Source organism: Aedes aegypti, chromosome 3 (genome assembly GCF_002204515.2).
Source record: "Aedes aegypti strain LVP_AGWG chromosome 3, AaegL5.0 Primary Assembly, whole genome shotgun sequence".
NCBI lineage: Eukaryota > Metazoa > Arthropoda > Insecta > Diptera > Culicidae > Aedes > Aedes aegypti.
In genome coordinates, this window is record NC_035109.1 from 163,717,675 (window position 1) to 163,736,712 (window position 19,038).

The window sequence follows — 19,038 nt, forward strand, 5'->3', positions numbered from 1 at the left end:
TGGAGAGACAAAGTGACTTAACCACGAATCAAAACAAAACACTACTTGAGCCGATTTTACACTGGTAGAAAAACGACGAAAGTAATTTAATGAATCGGCTTATCATTTTGTTATAATTATTTTTGTGGGAAATAAAAGAAACTACCTAGTTTTTGAACGCGAGCTGATTGTATGCAAAGTTTAAGCGATGTACACGGCGAAAAAATGTGAAAAAGGTGATTCATTTTAAAACAGTTTTAGAAGACATGTTGTGATTCTTCTGAATTAATTTTCTCAAAACCGTATGGAAGTTACTTACGTCGATTTGAAAAAGTAATCGAGACTTAAGTTCACCGATTTGTGCTCGAAAAATAACACCGGAATACGAATTCACTGGGCCAACATTGTTTATGAATCGGATGCGCAGCTCTCACTGATTGGAAGTGATGTCAGTTTTTATGTTTGGAATTAAAATTGTTTGGATATTCATACGCTTGATTCAACCTCGTAATATACAGTTTCAAAACACTCAAAAGGTGTTTACAATGTCACAAGTGTTGCAAAACATTTTTAAGCGTAAGAAAAACAATGTACGACGCAATTCAACATCAATAATGAATATTAGATATTATACAGTACAATTGACTGTAGCATTCAAATGCATACTGATGGCAACTTTTTCCGTCCGAAGAAACGAAAGAAGAGAGGAGAAAACTGCCAAAAAAGTAAACAACACACGCATGGTGTGAAAAATGCTTATACTTTTGGTAAAAAAACATGTTTTCACTACCAAATGAAATTAATTGTGATTTTGAGCTTTAAGAAAGTTGTTGAAGAATTCATATCGACAATAATACATTTGTATAAAACGTGTGCAAGTAATACTGCCTACATAATTCTGTAAGTGGAGGTTTACATGGAACATGATGATTTATTTTTGGCCGACGTTCATAACATTGTGCTCCGCCGTGTTGAGTGGCTCTAGAGGGTGGTTTTGCGGGTGGCTCGAGTGGGTGGTAACATTATGTTTACGTGCTCGATGAACCTTCACCTTAAAGTTAGGTAAACTCGAAAGAACCCAACTTTGGCTTATTCCATTGAACTTCGACGATGGGTCGGTGCATCTCTCTCTATATTTTTGACCCAAATTTGAGTTTGAAGAACTTATTTTTTTCGGTAGTCTAATTTCTCTGCGTAGTGTGGTATTGTGGGGCACGGTGTGTTTTATATTTTTTTTAAATAAATAAATAAAAATATGTCGAACAGTTTGGGAATTTGGCAAAATTGAGAAAGTGTGTGATTCGTATCAGGAACATACTACAGTGCGTTCCGGGGGTGCCTACATTGCGGCACAAAATGATGTGAACACCTTTCCACGTCCGAGGAGAAAATAAGGTAGGATCTTTCCTTTTTTTATTTCCGTCTATTTGGGGTAGGTAACGAGTGTCCGTTGCCAGTGGAAGTGTTTTCCTCATAAAACAACATGGCATGAGTAGATGAAAAAACCGAATTTAGTACTATACCATTTAATTCCACTAGAGTTTGTATCCTTTGACAGATACGCGTATTTTGACCTCAACTGTAAGGCCGTCATCAGTGTCGTGTACTAGAGTCGCGTATCTGTCAAAGGATACAAACTCTAGTGGAATTAAATGGTATAGTACTAAATTCGGTTTTTCCATCTACTTATAGGTATTCTACTAAACAGCTCGAAGATTTATTATCAACATGGCATGATTTATGAACGACCAGACGGCCAGAATTTATGGACCCAACGAACCAATTAAGTGAGTTGACGTTACTTCAGCTGTCCGGAAAAACGGAATCCCACTACCGATCAACCCGTTTATTACCGAGAAATCGTTTGAGGCATGTGCAGGTAGTCCGATCGAGAGCACGAAGTCCGAAGCGCAGGGTTCGAAACACACTCTGCGAGTTCGAGACTCAGCCCAAGGCGCCAAGCTGCTTAAACTAATAGTGAAGCTGCAAATCTAATAGACGTCGTTTCTCATTCGAATCTGAATATTAGTAGGTGCATCATTTCTTGCATGGGCCTCATTCAGATGGAGGAGAAGGATATTCTTCCGGCGATGATCATCCAGAAGGTGATTCATGTACTCGAAATGAAAGAGGAAAAAGGGTTAATACACCGGTTGAGTTTACTTTACACCAGGATCAGTTTACTTTCTGTATGACTACGTACTAGGAGTTTATCAAAGTCAGCTAGCTGCGCGTTGCTACGAGCTCCTATTTTCCGAACCCGCTGCTTTACTACGGTTGCTTCAGCTACGGGCATACTCGTGTTCGCTGCCCTGGACCGCAACGCTGCGCCAATTGCTCGCAGAACTTCCACGGGGAAGAATAGGCCGTCCCTTATTTTTCGAAAATGCGAAATGTTAAAAGTTCGTCATTGTAAAGTGCTCGTTTTGGTGAGAAAAAAATCAGGTAAAAATTTGAAGTCCGTACCGTTAAGTCACCAGTCACCGTGCGGCCTCCATTCACCGTCCACATATACAAATTCCTACAGAAAATTCATACAATTTTTTATAAATTATTCTTTTGTCAGCAAAATAAGATAAAACTGATGAAATGAAGTCGTTTTTGTCACAAAGCATTTGGGATAACCTAGTTTATGTAGTCAAAATCATGTGAATTCTGTTTCATAATGATATTTTTTAACACTTTTAGAAGAAACGCCAAAAAATCACATTTATCAATTTTAACGATAGAGTATGTAATTTTTTAAAATTCAACAAGTTTTCACTGTGGATACTATTAGTAAGATGTATTTCATCGTATGAGCAATAAGATTTTATGCAAATTAGATTTTTTTTATTTTGTTCCAGTCGAAACCCAAATGCACGGTGAATGGATCCTTTTCAATATATATGGTTCCTATTACCGTGCGTTAGTGTAAAAGGCATGAAATTATTCGGTAATATTTAATTTATTGTTATGTCGTCATTAAACTACTTTATATTTAGTTTTTGAGTGAACATGGAATGGTTTGGACAATACAGACAAACCTCCTATAACGATTTTAATGAAAAAATAATTATTCAGCCAATTTTTAAACTTTTTATGGTTTTTATTGTAAATTAAGATTTGAATACTCTTAAAAATAATTGCGCACACTACTAGCAACATAGTTGCACCATCAACAACGTTTCTTCGAGATACAAAATTAAATCATGACGAAAACTATACGCACGGTGAACGGTGCACTAGTGTGCACGGTAAATGGTGACATAGAACGGTACGAGGCGACTTTAACATTACATTTCCAAACATAATTTTTGAGTAATTTTTTATTATGCATCACTAGTTTTAGATTTTTCCCTGAATTATTATATAATTGCACGCTACGTAGTGGTATTCTAGTGCGCTTCAAATTATTTGGAAAAGTTATATAATTTTTTGAAGTGCAATTTTTTTTTAAATGCACGGTGAATGGTAGCTTGACGGTACGTGGACGTTAAGTGGTCCCCCAACGGTATTGGGCGTAGATCATGGCGTAGATTATACCGTGCGCAAAATTGAGCTCGCTGCTCTAGTGCACGCTGCATGAGTATGAAAAGCCGCCAGTAACAAATTGTTCTGCGCGCGTTGATAATCAGCATTAGAAGTTTGTTTTCTTTGAGATGATTCAAATATTACGTAACGCAAAATTTGTCAATTTTAGACCCCCTCCCTTATCCACGTAACAACTTTTGTAAGAAAAATAATTTTTTTTTTGTATGGACCGTAACACTACGGAAGACCCCCTCATTCCCCCTGTTACGTTACGTAATATTTGTACGACCCCTTTGTAGTTATGAATGTTATGTCAGCGTGCAGTGTTATGAAGGTATTAACAGTATAGAATATTATTTTACTTAAAATTCTATGCAGATTATCAATTTGTTACTAGTGGCTTTTCGTACTTATGTTGTGTACACTAGAACAGCGAGCTCGATTTGACGTACGGGGGCCATCTACACCTAATACATTTACGGTCGTTGGGAGACCAGTTAGCGTCTACGTACGGACTTCAAATTTTCACCTGATTTTTTTCTTACCCAAACGAGCACTTTACAATGACGAACTTTTAACATTTCGCATTTTCGAAAAATAAGGGACGGCCTAGGGAAGAATGTGGTGAAGCTTCAGTGTATCGTAACTGCAAGGGTGACCATCGGCCAACTTATCGCCAGTGCCCAGTGTATAAAAAAGAGGTGGCACATAACAGAATGGTTCGATTTGCTTTCGGAGCCTTTGTTACCAGACCGATAATTTCGGTCATAGCCGAAGCGGGTAAACGCGCAGCTATTCAGCAAGACCAAGCTGAGGGTCGTGGGTTCGAATCCCACTGGTCGAGGATCTTTTCGGGTTGGAAATTTCTTCGACTTCCCAGGGCATAGTGTATCTTCGTACCTGCCACACGATATACACATGCACATTGCTGGCGTTTTCCGTAAACAACTCCATTCCTTTGATTTGGCGCGCTTACAAGCCAGAAACCCACCGGAGAATGTTCGACCAGTCATCCAGCAACTTCTGTCGACCCGCTTCCATAACTCCACCTTCGTCTACACTTACGGCTGGAAGTGCGAAGACTCGGTAGGAGCCGCATTTCATAATAATGGCCTTTCTGGAGTGTTCAGCCCAAGATTATTATAATGACAGGTTTACCGATCTTAGCTAATCGAGCTCGCTGCTTTTGTGTACGCAACATAAGTACGAAAAGCCACTAGTAACAAATTGATAATCAGCATAGAATATTAAGTAAAATAATGTATTATACTGTGGATATCTTCAAAATACTGCACGCTGACATAAAATTGTTGAACTACAAAGGAATCGTTCAAATATTACGTAACGCAACAGGGGGAGGGAGGGATTCTTCCGTTGTGTTCCGGTCCATACAAAATTTTTAAATTTTTCATACAAAATCTGTTACAAGCGGGAGGGACTCTAAAATTGACAAATTTGGCGTTACGTAATATTTAAATCAACCCAAAGAAAACAAACTTCTATGCTGATTATCAACGCGCGCAGGACAATTCGTTACTGGTGGCTTTTCGCACTCTTGCTGCGTGCACTAGAGCAGCGAGCTCAATTTTGCGCACGGTATAATCTACGCCCAATACCGTTGGGGAACCACTTAGCGTCCACGTACGGACTTCAAATTTTTACCTGATTTTTTTCTTACCAAAACGAGCACTTTACAATGACGAACTCATAACATTTCGCATTTTCGAAAAATAAGGGACGGCCTAGTATGCAATTTAAAAAAAAGACAATTTACACCGTCTTCAGCCAAAGGCTGCACAGACTGAACAATCACGAACATTAGGCAACACGGTTGACGCCGTTAACCGCACGGCCACGAAGCCCACCCACGGTTTCAATCCCCAATATTAGAAACGAGGCGGCAATCCTTACGGATTCGGCGAGTTGTCTGCTGAACTTCAAGGCCGGAGCTTCCAAACACCCGTGGATTCAATAAATTGAACAGAACGTCGGAAACAAAAATGTTTGATTCTTCTGGATCCCGGTATATGCTGGCATAAACGGAAATCATGAAGCGGATCGCCAACGGAGCTCTACAGCAACATCCTTGTCACCGGCGAAGATACACTGGGAGCGACGAAAGAATCTATATGGCGCGCATGGGATAGTCAGTGGTTCCAAACTAGAGAGAACAAGCTTAGGGAGATAGAGGACGATACGAAGAGATGGTTTAACGAACACCCGCCCATCTGCGAGTGTTGAGGAATCACACTGGATGTACGACATCTCATCTTGTACTACAGAAAGTATGAGGACGAAAGGAAACGATACGCCATCGACTCTCTTACCTTGAAAAAAGCACTGGATAACAGAAAGAAACGATAATTTACTGAAGTATCTACGTGATACAAGATTGTATGTGAAACTGTGCATGTGAAATGTAAATCGTGATGAATCAGCAAAAAGAATAAGAATTTTTCCCTGACACGAATGCACCCTTGGTGTAAAGTGTCACTAATATACACAAAAAATACTTAGCTGAGGAGTCTGCTCTGTAAAAATTAGGACGTAACGCCAGAAATGAAAGAAGTAACCAAGAAGAGATATTTCAACTAGAGAGGTATCGTCACCTGGTCACAACAGTTTAGTTACTTACATCTCAAATAAAACCTTTATACATGGGTGACAACACCCCAGCCATGGTAATACTTCTAGCCTCAGCACTGCATTTGGTGTTTGTTCTCGATATGAAACATGACAAAAGGCAATGTTCCTGTTCACAATTACCATATGATGCGATCTCTGACACATTGTTATCTGTATCCCGGAAAATTTCCAGAGTGTTCCAGCAAACAATGTTGTAATCCCAGATGACTAATTGAGTCACAAAATTAAAACTAATTACAATATTTCATTTCTCCAGTAAAGACAAAGCTACCTGTACGTTCCAGCTTACCAATTTGCAAACGGCACAAAGCGGAGAATCAGATTATGGCGTAAAATCGCCACCACCCCAAGTATAGCTGGAAGCTAAATAACAAAGTTCGAATTGGAAACCTTTTCGACCTCTTCCCAACGCCCCAAAAGTTCAACCACGCTGCTGTTCTGAGTGGTGAAAAGTGACTGCTCGATAGTGCCATGATGGAGAAAAAACCAAGAGGATTAGTCAACTGAACTGTGAAACTTGCAGGCAAGTCATCTGCGTCAACGTGCACTCGCTTTGCTACTACGACTACTGGCTGGTCGCGCTCAGTCTGCTCCCCATAGCTATCTGCTGCAAACACAGTCGGCAAAAGTTTTCCTTCTAATACCAGCAGTAAATTCTAACAAATTCACATTGATCCGGGATTCCTGGGCAAAAGCGTGAACACGGCACCCAAATAGCCCTGGCAAACGATAATGACGATGAGTTCGTCGACGACACCCTTGCTTGCAAGGCTGGCTTTGGAACCAGCGGTTCGCAAGTTTCTCGGGTGAGATTTATGACTGAAATATGTTTGTTAATGCTTGTCTCATTTTGTCAATGTTTTTTTTTTTTTTCCTGCGGAGAAAAGTTTTTCGTGTGTCTGGTTACGTGTATTCGTACGTTGCGTATATACTCCATATATAAACTTTGCCCTTCAACTGTGCATTTGCATAACATATCTAGCTCCCAAGATTGAGAACCATCCCATTTGACTTCACTAGTACAACAGTTCCAAGTTGCAGCTGCGATTTTAAAAAGCAAAACGTTGTTTTGGATCTGGGCGGCAAAAGTTTCACACTCGAGGAATGAACTGAAAATGAAACCATTGATGCCATCGCTACCGCCACCAAGCGGCATAAAGTGACACTAAGCGGTACTGGTATCGAGCGTCCGGTCGAGTCGTCCCTCGGAACAGAGAGCGGCTGTGGATAGCCAACTAAGCCGGAACTTTTACCGCACTATCAATTTCAGTGAAGCTGCTGCCGTGATGTCATTGTTGTCTACCACTTTCTGGTGGCTGAGGGTTTTGTTTTACTTTTTTTTTTTCGTTTTCAGTGCCATTTGTGCTGTTTCTCTAGTGATCAAATACCATGTTCAAAGGATGTATTTGATACACTACAATGAGAGAAAATTCAACCAATATTTAATTAATATGAAAAATGTGAGACTCAATCAATCTTTGTTATAATTTTCATTAACCACGTAAACTGAAAATTAATGTACTAACAATTGCATATCGTAACAAAAATGACATTTTTGCGTGTCTCAAGGATCAAATAAAGTGCCTCTAGTAGATTTGGGGTCGCTGATGTTCAAGCAAGTCACAATTTTTACCTATAGGTCGAAAAAAGTTATATAAAACACTGGTTTGATTAATGTTTACATAAAACTTAAGGTATAATTTATCTATTTTTTGTGATCTAATCCACCAAGCATGCAAAATAAGATCTAAACTGTCAATTTAGACATAATTTAGTTGAAATTTCAAGATAGAGTTCTGTTTGATCTTTCGACCTTGACGCTTGCTCCTACGGGGGCGAGCGACGAAGGCAGGATCAAACATGTCGCGCGTCGGTCTAGTAAGTGAAAAAGTGGCGTGATCGGTTAGTTCTTTTTGATCCTTTGACCTTGACGCTGCTGCTGGGCAGTGCGTCAAGAAAGCCAAGTTTTTTTTTCCTATTTTTTCCGCCTATTTTTATCTGAGTGCTTTTATATAGCCGAGCAATCGAGTGAGGCTGAGAGTGGATTGTGGCTGCACAGTGAAGGATAAAGGATCAATTGGTGAGCTTGTTTCATGCTACTATTTCTAATCTATAAAATATGTATGACTGCACATTTAATCGTTACAATTGTGGGACGTAAATATGAATTTTCAACAAACTATGAATTGTTCGTCACTGTGAGTGTCGACACAAACTCTGATTCATGAATTATTTATGTTTCACATTTTTTTTTTTATTTTCAGAACACCCCTTTTTACCTTTATTTTTGTAATTAAAAAAACTTTGAATGGTTCGTGTAGACTTGCGAAAGGTTCACTTTATTCAACAAACTTTGGATGGTTCGCCACTGTAAGTGTCGGCATAAGAATCGGGTTTATTCTACGACTGGCTTGGGGTGACAGTTGTCGGTCTCGTGTGGCGCGGTGGCAGTTCTCGACTCGAGTGAAGTGACTCTCCATTTGATTTACACGGCGAGTCACTTCACTCGAGTCGAGAATTGTCACCTTGCTGTGCGAGGCCGACGATTGTCACCTCGCGCCGGTCATGGAATAAACCCGTATAAGAGTGTTCTATGATGTTCCAACCAATCGAGTTTTTTGTTTCTTTTCAAATAAGTAAAATATAATAACACATGCTTTCGTCCTGACAGCTGTAGGAATGTTACATTTAGGTATTTGTTCAACAAACTTTGAATGGTTCGTCACATCAAGTGTCGGCATAATTTTCCACTACATAGAAATTGTTCATATCAAATGAAAATATTATATTTACAAATAAGCATGTATATATCTCACAAATCATTGTTTATCATGGTCTAATCGCTTATCAAAGTGAATCCTGTGACCCAACGATCCTTCCCATTAACAAACATCCCTCCCAGTAACCTTTGTGGAGATGCAGAGGCAAACACGGTCTCCAAATAGCAAAGGTTACACACTAACATTCCTTCCCCCAATCCCACCTGACTGTAAGGACGTGGCCGGCGCCGTTATTGACCCTGTATAAATAGAGGCACTGAATTATGCACATTGAAGAAGATTATGGCCAATCCCAGCCGAACTTCTTTGTGCATTTTCACTGACTTCGGTCAATCACGGAATAGCAACCATTGATATGTGTAGTCAGTCTAAGCTAAGCTAAGCTAATTTAGTTGAAATTTCAAGATAAAAATTACATTGAATCTATTTTTTAGTATCCTTGCAATCTACATAAAAAATTCTTCGTTTCTCCCATATAGCAAAACACAATACTTTTCTGAACCACGAAAATGTTAAACACATAAAATTAGAATTCAGTGGCAAATAAAGCAAATAAATTACCATACAAGCTGTCAAACTTGTATGTATGTAGGGATTCAGCAACCTTAAGGACATATAAGAAGGAATCCCTGTCATGGCAGTGAAAATGGCTTCCTTACATATACAAACACATTTCTGGAAGTCCACATTATTTCTCAAAATATTTCACTTACCTACACTAAGTTCACTCCCAAATTGCTAACGAGAATCCGAAACACTATTACCTTACGATTTCCTTAGTTTTAGCACTAGTAGCTGGTGGAAATTTCATGTACCGTGCTAATTTTCAACACGGACGTTTAAATTTGCTACCATTGTTTACACTTATCCGCCTGCGTACGAAGAACACTTTTCGCCTAATTTTAGCACTTTCGCTAAACGTAGAACCTCCTACACAGTTTACTTTCACAACTTGTTAATTAAAGAACAATTACTGGTTGATTTCTGATGAGAAAAACTTAAAATTTCACCAAACCGTGCTAAAAACATTCATTTGATCACAACATTCCGCTTTTTTTATTTTTCTAATTTAACGCCGGCTGCTCGCTTGCAGCGCTGTCAGATACGTTGATGGTTACGTACGACATCAAGCAATCTTATTTAGACGAAAGAGAAGAGACTCAAATTTAAGTGGCGATTACTGGCAACAACGTTTTATCAATTATAATTTCACTATTACCAACAAATAGGAGAATATATTTTGTGTACCACTACTTTTATACCGTTATTAGTGGATTCAAAGGAGTTTCACACTAAGTTGAGTTAATAGCGGTACTTTGGTGCTTGACACAAAAACGTGTTCCGCAGTGTTATGTTTAGCTTATCTCGTTTATTTGGCATCATCTGTTACTTTTTCGTAACAACCGAGTGGCGTGCATACGGAAGAATACAAAAGAAAATTGAGAGTATCTCTCACTTATCGCTCTCAGTAACATTTATGGAGTGCATCGGAGAAGCTGAATCAATCGTGTTTATTTTTTCTCGTGTCGTTGGCGATGCGGTTTCATGTTCCTGTGGAGCGAGCGATGGAATCAAGGTCAATCGTGTCCGGTTCGCGTTGTGCGAGTGCGAAAAGATATTCGTGTTCGGTCAAGGATGGACTACAAACTGGCGAACTCGTTTCATGCTTATGAGGCAACGTTACGTTTTGTATTTTTCAAACAAATGATGTATAGTTCGTCACTACCAGTGTCAGCATAATCGTTTATTCTGTTTAAAATAATTGAAATGTACATACATCTTTCTTTTTTCGTTATTACCAATAATAACCTTTGATTTGTTCGATATTGCGAATGTCGACGTACAACAGGGTTACGTTTTCTTAGAGATACCATAAACGGTTTCTTTTATAAACTTTTCATAACAATTCCACTAATTTAAATCGAACTGTATTAAATTTGGAGAATTGATTAGGGTTTTTAAGTTATTTTCAAAATTACACCATTTGTGTTATTGTATTTTTCAAACAAACTGTGAATGGTTCGTCACTGCAAGTTTTTGCAACTATTATTCTTAAAAGATATAACTTTATAAGGCACTAGTGGTCCATGTATCATGTAGGCTGTTGTAGAACGTCATGTAATCCCCCATACAAAATGATACATTAGTATTCTATCGTTTACCCGATTATTCCGGTGACTTTCCAAACATTTTCCCCGCACTATCATGTCGCAGCCCTTGTCGAGTGCAACAGTGAAAAACCTACGTCAATTCATTCTTCCGTTCTCAAGCCATCTCGTGACATACCACTCCATTTTTATTTATATAGATAGGTAGATAACTTTCTTTCACTCCCATCGCTAAAAATAACCTTTGAATAGTTTGACATATTTTCCCTTCCTCACTAATAAATACCCTTCCCGTTGTGATTGTGCAAATACAGAGGTATTATCGGTCTCTAGAAGCAACAATCATTACACCCTTACATTCCTTCCCCATCCCAACTGACTGTTAGTACTTGGTCGGCGCCGTTAGGCATTCTAATTCCAGTAAGCATGTTCAAATGTTTTCAATGACACATTGCACTTACATGCCATCAAAGTTTTTCATAATTCACTATTCTTCCATAGGCTCAAGCGTTATAAGCCATTACGGAGCCAATTTCATCACCAAAACCAAATTAGTTTTTATACAATAATATTCTGGATAGTTTGGGAGGATCAAACATGTCGCGCGTCGGTTTAGTAAGTGAAAAAGTGCCGCGATCGGTTAGTTCTGTTTGATCTTTCGACCTTGACGCTTGCTCCAACGGGGGCGAGCGCCGAAGGCAGGATCAAACATGTCGCGCGTCGGTTTAGTAAGTGAAAAAGTGGCGTGATCGGTTAGTTCTTTTTGATCCTTTGACCTTGACGCTTGCTGCTGGGCAGTGCGTCAAGAAAGCCAAGTTTTTTTTTCCTTTTCGGATCGCGCGCCTTTTTTTCTGAGTGCTTTTATAAAGCCGAGCAAACGAGTGAGGCTGAGAGTGGATTGTGGCTGCACAGTGAAGGATAAAGGATCAATTGGTGAGCTCGTTTCATGCTACTATTTCTAATCTATAAAATATGTAGGACTGCAAATTTAATCGTTACAATTGTGGGACGTAAATATGAATTTTCAACAAACTATGAATTGTTCGTCACTGTGAGTGTCGACACAAACTCTGGTTCATGAATTATTTATGTTTCACATTTTTTTTCAGAACACCCCTTTTTACCTTTATTTTTGTAATTAAAAAAAAAAACTTTGAATGGTTCGACACTACAAGTGGAGACTTGCGAAAAGTTCACTTTATTCAACAAACTTTGGATGGTTCGCCACTGTAAGTGTCGGCATAAGAATAAGAGTGTTCTATAATGTTCCAACCAATCAAGTTTTTTGTTTCTTTTCAAATAAGTAAAATATAATAGCACATGCTTTCGTCCTGACAGCTGTAGGAATGTTACATTTAGGTATTTGTTCAACAAACTTTGAATGATTCGTCACCTCAAGTGTTGGCATAATTTTCCACTACATAGAAATTGTTCATATCAAATGAAAATATTATATTTACAAATAAGCATGTATATATCTCACAAATCATTATTTATCATGGTCTAATCGCTTATCAAAGTGAATCCTGTGACCCAACGATCCTTTCCATTAACAAACATCCCTCCCAGTAACCTTTGTGGAGATGCAGAGGCAAACACGGTCTCCAAATAGCAAAGGTTACACACTAACATTCCTTCCCCCAATCCCACCTGACTGCAAGGACGTGGCCGGCGCCGTTATTGACCCTGTATAAATAAAGGCACTGAATTATGCACATTGAAGAAGATTATGGCCAATCCCAGCCAAACTTCTAGTTGATTCTTTGTGCATTTTCACTGACTTCGGTCAATCACGGAATAGCAACCATTGATATGTGTAGTCAGTCTAAGCTAAGCTAAGCTAAGCTAAGCTAATAATATTCTGGATAGTTTGGTGAAGCTTCCTAGAGATTTTTTTATTACATTACCAAAAGATACACTTCAAGCATTTTATTTCTCTCAACTTCAACGCATATGCAAATTTTCATAAGTATCTAGATTACGCTGGAGAATCTAAATATTATATTCCGAAATATTTTGAACTTCAGAGCAGGTATGGCCAAGAATATGCCCTACTTTTATACAAATCACATTCATTTCAGGATAATTATTATTATTTCAATATTTTTTTTTTTCATTAAATAGCTTTAAATAAATTTACGAACATCGTACAAAAAACGATACGTTACATAAATTTTCGCCAAAAACACCTCTTCTGAGATCGAATGAATTCTTAATCGTGTACATTTTTGACAAGCATGTGGATCTTTTATTCAACAGACATAAAACGAAACAAGAAAATTTACTTTTCGAGAGCATTCCGTGTTTTTAGGAATATGAATAAACACCGAAAGATACAGGTATACTTCGGTACTAAGAACATTTACAGGGTGATTACTATTTCCTGTCAGTAAAATAAGTAATCATAGAAAAAAGATGGTTGCATGAATTTTAATTACCAGTGCATATTCAGCTTTGTACCTCTATAACATTTGTCTTTACATAGATAACATATTTATTTTATTACCTTAATTTCCAGCCACATTCGTTGTTTCAGAAGCATTACACTTAACACGCACGTTATTCAAAAGCATGTATGGTCAGGGTTCTGCTAAACCGCACCAAGTGCCAAAATCTTATTCCGAGATATTTTACTTTAAAGTCTTTTCCTGTACTAGTTTATCGTGGACGATAATTTGGATTTTTTTATCGCTCACATGCGATTAACAGTGTTCAATAAGTACACCGAGATTAAATATACTAGTATATCATCCAAAATTAACGATGTAATTGGATTTCATTAAACAATATGAAGCACTCAGTTCACTCTGGCTGAACAAAAATTGAAAAATATGGTTCTTGGTTCGGTATGGTTGGGTGTGTTTCACAGTTTCCGGCAACACAAGTAAAATTGGAGACAAATGATGCTTATCATCACCGTGCATGTTGGAATCCATGTCACAAGTGTTTATGGGAAGGATTCGTATGTATTGAATCAAGGTTCTCACGTGTTCATACATAAATCCTAATGATCGAAGAAAACCATGAATTCGCTCTGCTAAAGCGCACCAAGTTGCTCCCATTTGGTGCACCTCTGCTGATCAAGCTTACAGTTCAATGCGTGAAGTGTTCACCAGGAATGACCACCATTCCAGATGTACATTGACCTGCTGATGTTTTACTGCAATATAAAAATAACCACAGAATCTAAAAGTTGTTTGATTTCCATCACCATCGGATAGAACATCAGAAAACAAAGTTTCATCGGGATTCAAACCCGTGCCTTCTGAGTGGTAATCTAATGTGCTACCACTAGGTCATCTTCACTTCTTGAAGGAATGGTGATAAACTAGAATCAAGTTATGTGCACTTTGTCTGACGGGGTGTGATGGCGAAAATGCCATTTTCTGAACAACTAAAGCGCACCAAGTCCACCTGAATTGTTCATACAGTAACAGATTAAATTATTTCATTTTTTCATTACGGCTTTTGTGTGGATTGATAAACATGTTATATAACAAGCAAATGCAAGTATTTATAGTACCTATGTAAATGCCTTTACTTCATGTCTAAATGTGATTTTCAGATAAACAGTACTTAGTGCGGTGTGGCTGGATAAAATTTCAAAGAAAATAGATCAACGCCACCGAAACAAAATTTAATTTTAATTAATCAATTGCTGCCCAACTTCACTTGCCTCTGTTTCTATGAGTTGCTTGGAATGGATAAATTGTAAGAATATAAAAGCAAATTGGAAAAACATAGCTTTATATCTGAAAAATGAATTCCCTCTGATGACGTGCGTTGGTTTATGGTTCACTCTGGCTGAACAAAATTACAGTTTTACGTGCCCTTCCAAACAAAATTTATGATCTAAGATTACAAGGAATCGTTCAAATCACTCGATATTTTTATGGTAGAGAGGTTATGATTATTTTAGTCCTTTGGTGTAAAAAACTCAATTTGGGAAAAAATGGCACTTGGTGCGGTTTAGCAGAACCCCGACCATATTTTAGTAAAAAAAGACATATTTTTTTCGCTAAAATTTTTCATAATCAGTCCTATGCTGTTTCCTAGTAAGTTTTAAAGATTGTGCTAACATGCTGCTTCAATCAGGTAAACTTTTCAGCGGAGTTTAGTCAGAAATACATATCTGTGGAAAACGTGCGTGCCAGGTGTAATGCCTTTAAAACAACACATATGACTAAAAACTATGGTAAATGAAAAAAAGATTGAATCTTTACATTGTCAAAACAAACTTCATAGATGAACTAAACAGGATGTACACTGGAAATTAAAACTCATACATACATCTTTTATCTACGATCATTTACTTTACTGGCAGGAATTAGTAATCACCCTGTATTTTGACGTTCCTACTGTCTTTTTCTCTAACTTCATTCAATATAAATAAAACAAATCAATACTAAGACCATAGCGTAGTTTTTTATCTTCTAATACAAACAACGTACGTATTGCTTGATTGTTGGTTATATTTACTACTCGCCTATTTGAAAGACCTAGATTTATAAGCTATGAGTTGACATATTGAAGAAAAAAAACTTCACATTTCACTCCTGCCAAACCTTTCTGAGCTCTTTTGATCAATGAAGAAATTGCCATGCTAAGCATATATTTACCCGTCTGTTTTTCTTTCAGGTTTGTTACCCTCACACGACCAGGTACCGTAAAGTGACTTTTCGCGTAGCGCCGGCAAAAGGATTTACCAGAGCTGAAGCGAATCATGAGAAAAGCCGAAGGAATTAGATTGCAAATCCGTGTAGGAGTCAATGTCTCATTCATATATTACTGGGGGGCTCTCTCTCGAAGAAGGTGTGACTGAAATGCCAACCGACCGAAGTGAGTGAAAAGTGTTGTTTATTTAAGTAGAATTTGCATAAAAATCGAATCATGAGAAAAGCTAGTGCTACATTTGTCCTCCGCCTGGATCCACCCCAGTGCACGTCAACTAGAGGCCACCCAGTAGTGTAACGTTAGCTTTTGGATCAGCGTGTTTTCCCAGCCTTTGGACAACGGCACCGGGAGGGAAAGCGAGTAAAAGGAGGGAAAAGGCAGCTGCGATGCGAAGAAAACATGTAAAGCGAACATCCTTACACGTTTAAGTGGAGGCAAACAGCGTGGTCGTCTGGCGGCAATCAGTGGATCGGATAAATTGTTTTCACAGTTCAATCCTGGCGTAGGGGGCCTGAAGAGAGAACTCTACATGTGTGCATAACTGGAGCATAGTATCTCAAGTGCTGGAGCGTGGAAACGAGGAGGACGAGTTAGAAAACGTTAGCCAATATTATCCATTCAACGTCGAACTGGAACGGGACCGCGCCGGTTTCGATCAGTGAAAAGGCGGCCAACAATGGAGATTGTTTACATGCAAATTGCAATGGTGCTCTCGCTGATAGTAAAATGTTTGCACGGATCTCTATCGACTACCCTGCAAGGTAAGTGGCTTGTTTTCGTTTCGATCCCCTTGAACTTACCGTACGTAAGCCGTTCAATGTGCAAAGGCATGACCAAAACGTTTTTGCTTAACTTGCATTGAAGTTCAAGAATGATTAAAATATTTTGGTTTCGGGTGGTAAACGTCTTCGGCAGAAGTGTTTCTTCAGTTGGCACCTGATTTTCCTTTGATAAATTTTCCATTATTCGCATTTGCGATGTTTTGGTTGCACTGATTGTTTCATAAAGTGAAAAGCTGTACCTATGTGAAATAATTATAATAATTATATTATTTTATGAACGCCTACCTAAGGTTTACATTTTATGGCAATTACCTTTGCGTTCCTGACCTTCCAACAACCAAATTTTCGTGATTTTTTGTTACCAACTTCCATAATTTTCAGCCGATTCCAATAAAATTTTCACACAACACTATTCGAATTTCGTGACCTGTACTGGAAACCTCAGTCGGATGGTTGGCTTGGTTGGTTGGCCGAAGGTCATTTGAGATATTTCCATATTTATTTTATGTGTATCAAACAAAACTACAGTGTCATAAACCATTAGTGTGTTTGTTTTTTCAACTCGTTTAGAACAATTCTTTCCGGTTCCGGATTCTCTGCAATTGGTTGAAGACCAAAATTTGATCAGCATAAACCATGTCATGCGACACATCAATCTTCAAATTTGTACAACAAAAATATAATACAATGCACAAGTTTTTTTTTCTTTTTTTCTTTATTAGTATCATTCCAAATATTACATTCATTTCTTATATCTAGGTGTTCTGTGTTAGACAACAATTTCATCATAATTTGGTAAAACAAATTAAAGCTTTTATTAACATCTTGTTAACAACATATTACATTTCATTTGCTGTAGCTGTTCAGATGTTTTACAGGTGGGTCGATTTCACTTGCTTATTAGAGAAAAAAACGCTTTCAATTTACTTAACCAAAACAAACCTAAATATGTAACGCATTAATCGCGGCAATAGAAGTGTGCAACGATTTTTATCTAAATTTATTAATTATTTTATTAGGCACTAGTGGTCCCGGCATAGTTCGTCTTGTCATCAAGTAAGCTTAGTCTTTTTTTATCCTTTGAAGAGCTTGGCACAGCATACAGCATGGCTGGCCTGAAGATGTGGTTGAATGACAAAAGCTTGTTCTTAAGACAAAGTTTTGATTTTCTGTTAATAAGGGGATAGAGACATTTTACATATTTGTTATATTTGGCTTGAATGTGATTTTTGAAAGTTAAATGGTTATCTAGCATGAGCCCTAGATACTTAACTTCATCCGACCAATTTATTGGAACCCCTCTCGACGTGACAACATGCCTACTTGAAGGTTTCAAGTAAATCGGATGTGAAAATATTGTGTAATATTGGTCCCAAAATGCTGCCTTGAGGAACACCAGCTCTCACAGGAAGTCTTTCAAATCTGAAGTTCTGATAATTAGCCTGAAGTGTACGATTTGACAGATAACTTTGAATTATTCAAACTTTGTATGTTGGAAAATTAAAGTTTTTTTTTAATTTTACGATCAAGCCTTCATGCCACACACTGTCTAATGCTTTTTCTATGTCTAGAAGTACAAGAACAATAGCCTTAAGATTTGTTGGAGCGTATCAAATTTGTTACACGTAAAAGTTGATGAGAGGTCGAATGTCCATGGCTGAATCCAAACTGTTCATTGGCAAAAATTGAATTTTCGTTCATATGGACCATCATTCTGTTTAAAATGACCTTCTCAAAAAGTTCACTGATGGAGGAAAGCAAAATGATTGCACGAAAGCTAGAAGCTTCTGCAGGATTTTTATCAAGTTTTAAAATCGGTACAACCATAGCATTTTTTCATTTGTCAGGAAAATGTGCTAATTGAAAACATTTGTTAAATATATCAACTATAAATGATAAGCTACTTTCTGGAAATTTCTTGATGAGGATGTAGAAAATTCCATCATCGCCAGGAGCTTTCATATTTTTGATTTTTTTTAATAATAGTTCTCACTTCTTCCAAATCAGTTTCCAGGAATTTTCGAAAACGCTCTCTTGATTGAGAATATTTCCAAATTCCTGAGTAACTTGATTTTCAAGTGAAATAGTGAGTCCTGAATTAAAATTGTGCGCGCTTTCAAGCTGCATAGCAAGTTTTTGAGCTTTTTCGCAATTAGTTAGTAATACAGTAATGTCTTGATTTTGTCAGCCCCATGCTGCATTTAGGGTTGACAAAATAGGGAAGGAACTAAAATCGGGAAAAACATTTTCAACAGGTTTCAAGTTTTATTTTAACTTAAGGACTTAGTTTCACGATTTAATCAAAATAAACATTGTATTTTAACTTCCATTTTCTATGTACCATAATCCAAGGTAACATTGATGAGTTTCTTGGCTGATCAATGAAAATTTCAAATTTCAAAATTTCGGTCTTTAGATGATTGTATGGACGTGGCCAAAGTCATAATTGACCTATGCACCGAATATTGCCAGTACATACCCGTTTACTCTGATTGAAATAAGTATAAATTTCAGGCTGACAAAATCGGGAAAAAGGATGCTAAAATCGGGGGCTGA

The 19,038-nt window shown here is 37.8% G+C and overlaps 1 protein-coding gene across 1 annotated transcript in view; it reads left to right on the forward strand.

Annotated features, from left to right (window-relative positions):
* LOC5578435 (lachesin) overlaps window positions 1-19,038 on the forward strand; it is a 334,955-nt gene that overhangs the window by 80,301 nt on the left and 235,616 nt on the right. Inside the window, exon 2 of the mRNA XM_021849376.1 lies at window positions 15,665-16,461. Coding sequence (XP_021705068.1) covers window positions 16,377-16,461 — 85 coding nt within the window. The 5' untranslated portion in view covers window positions 15,665-16,376. The remainder of the gene's footprint in view (window positions 1-15,664; window positions 16,462-19,038) is intronic.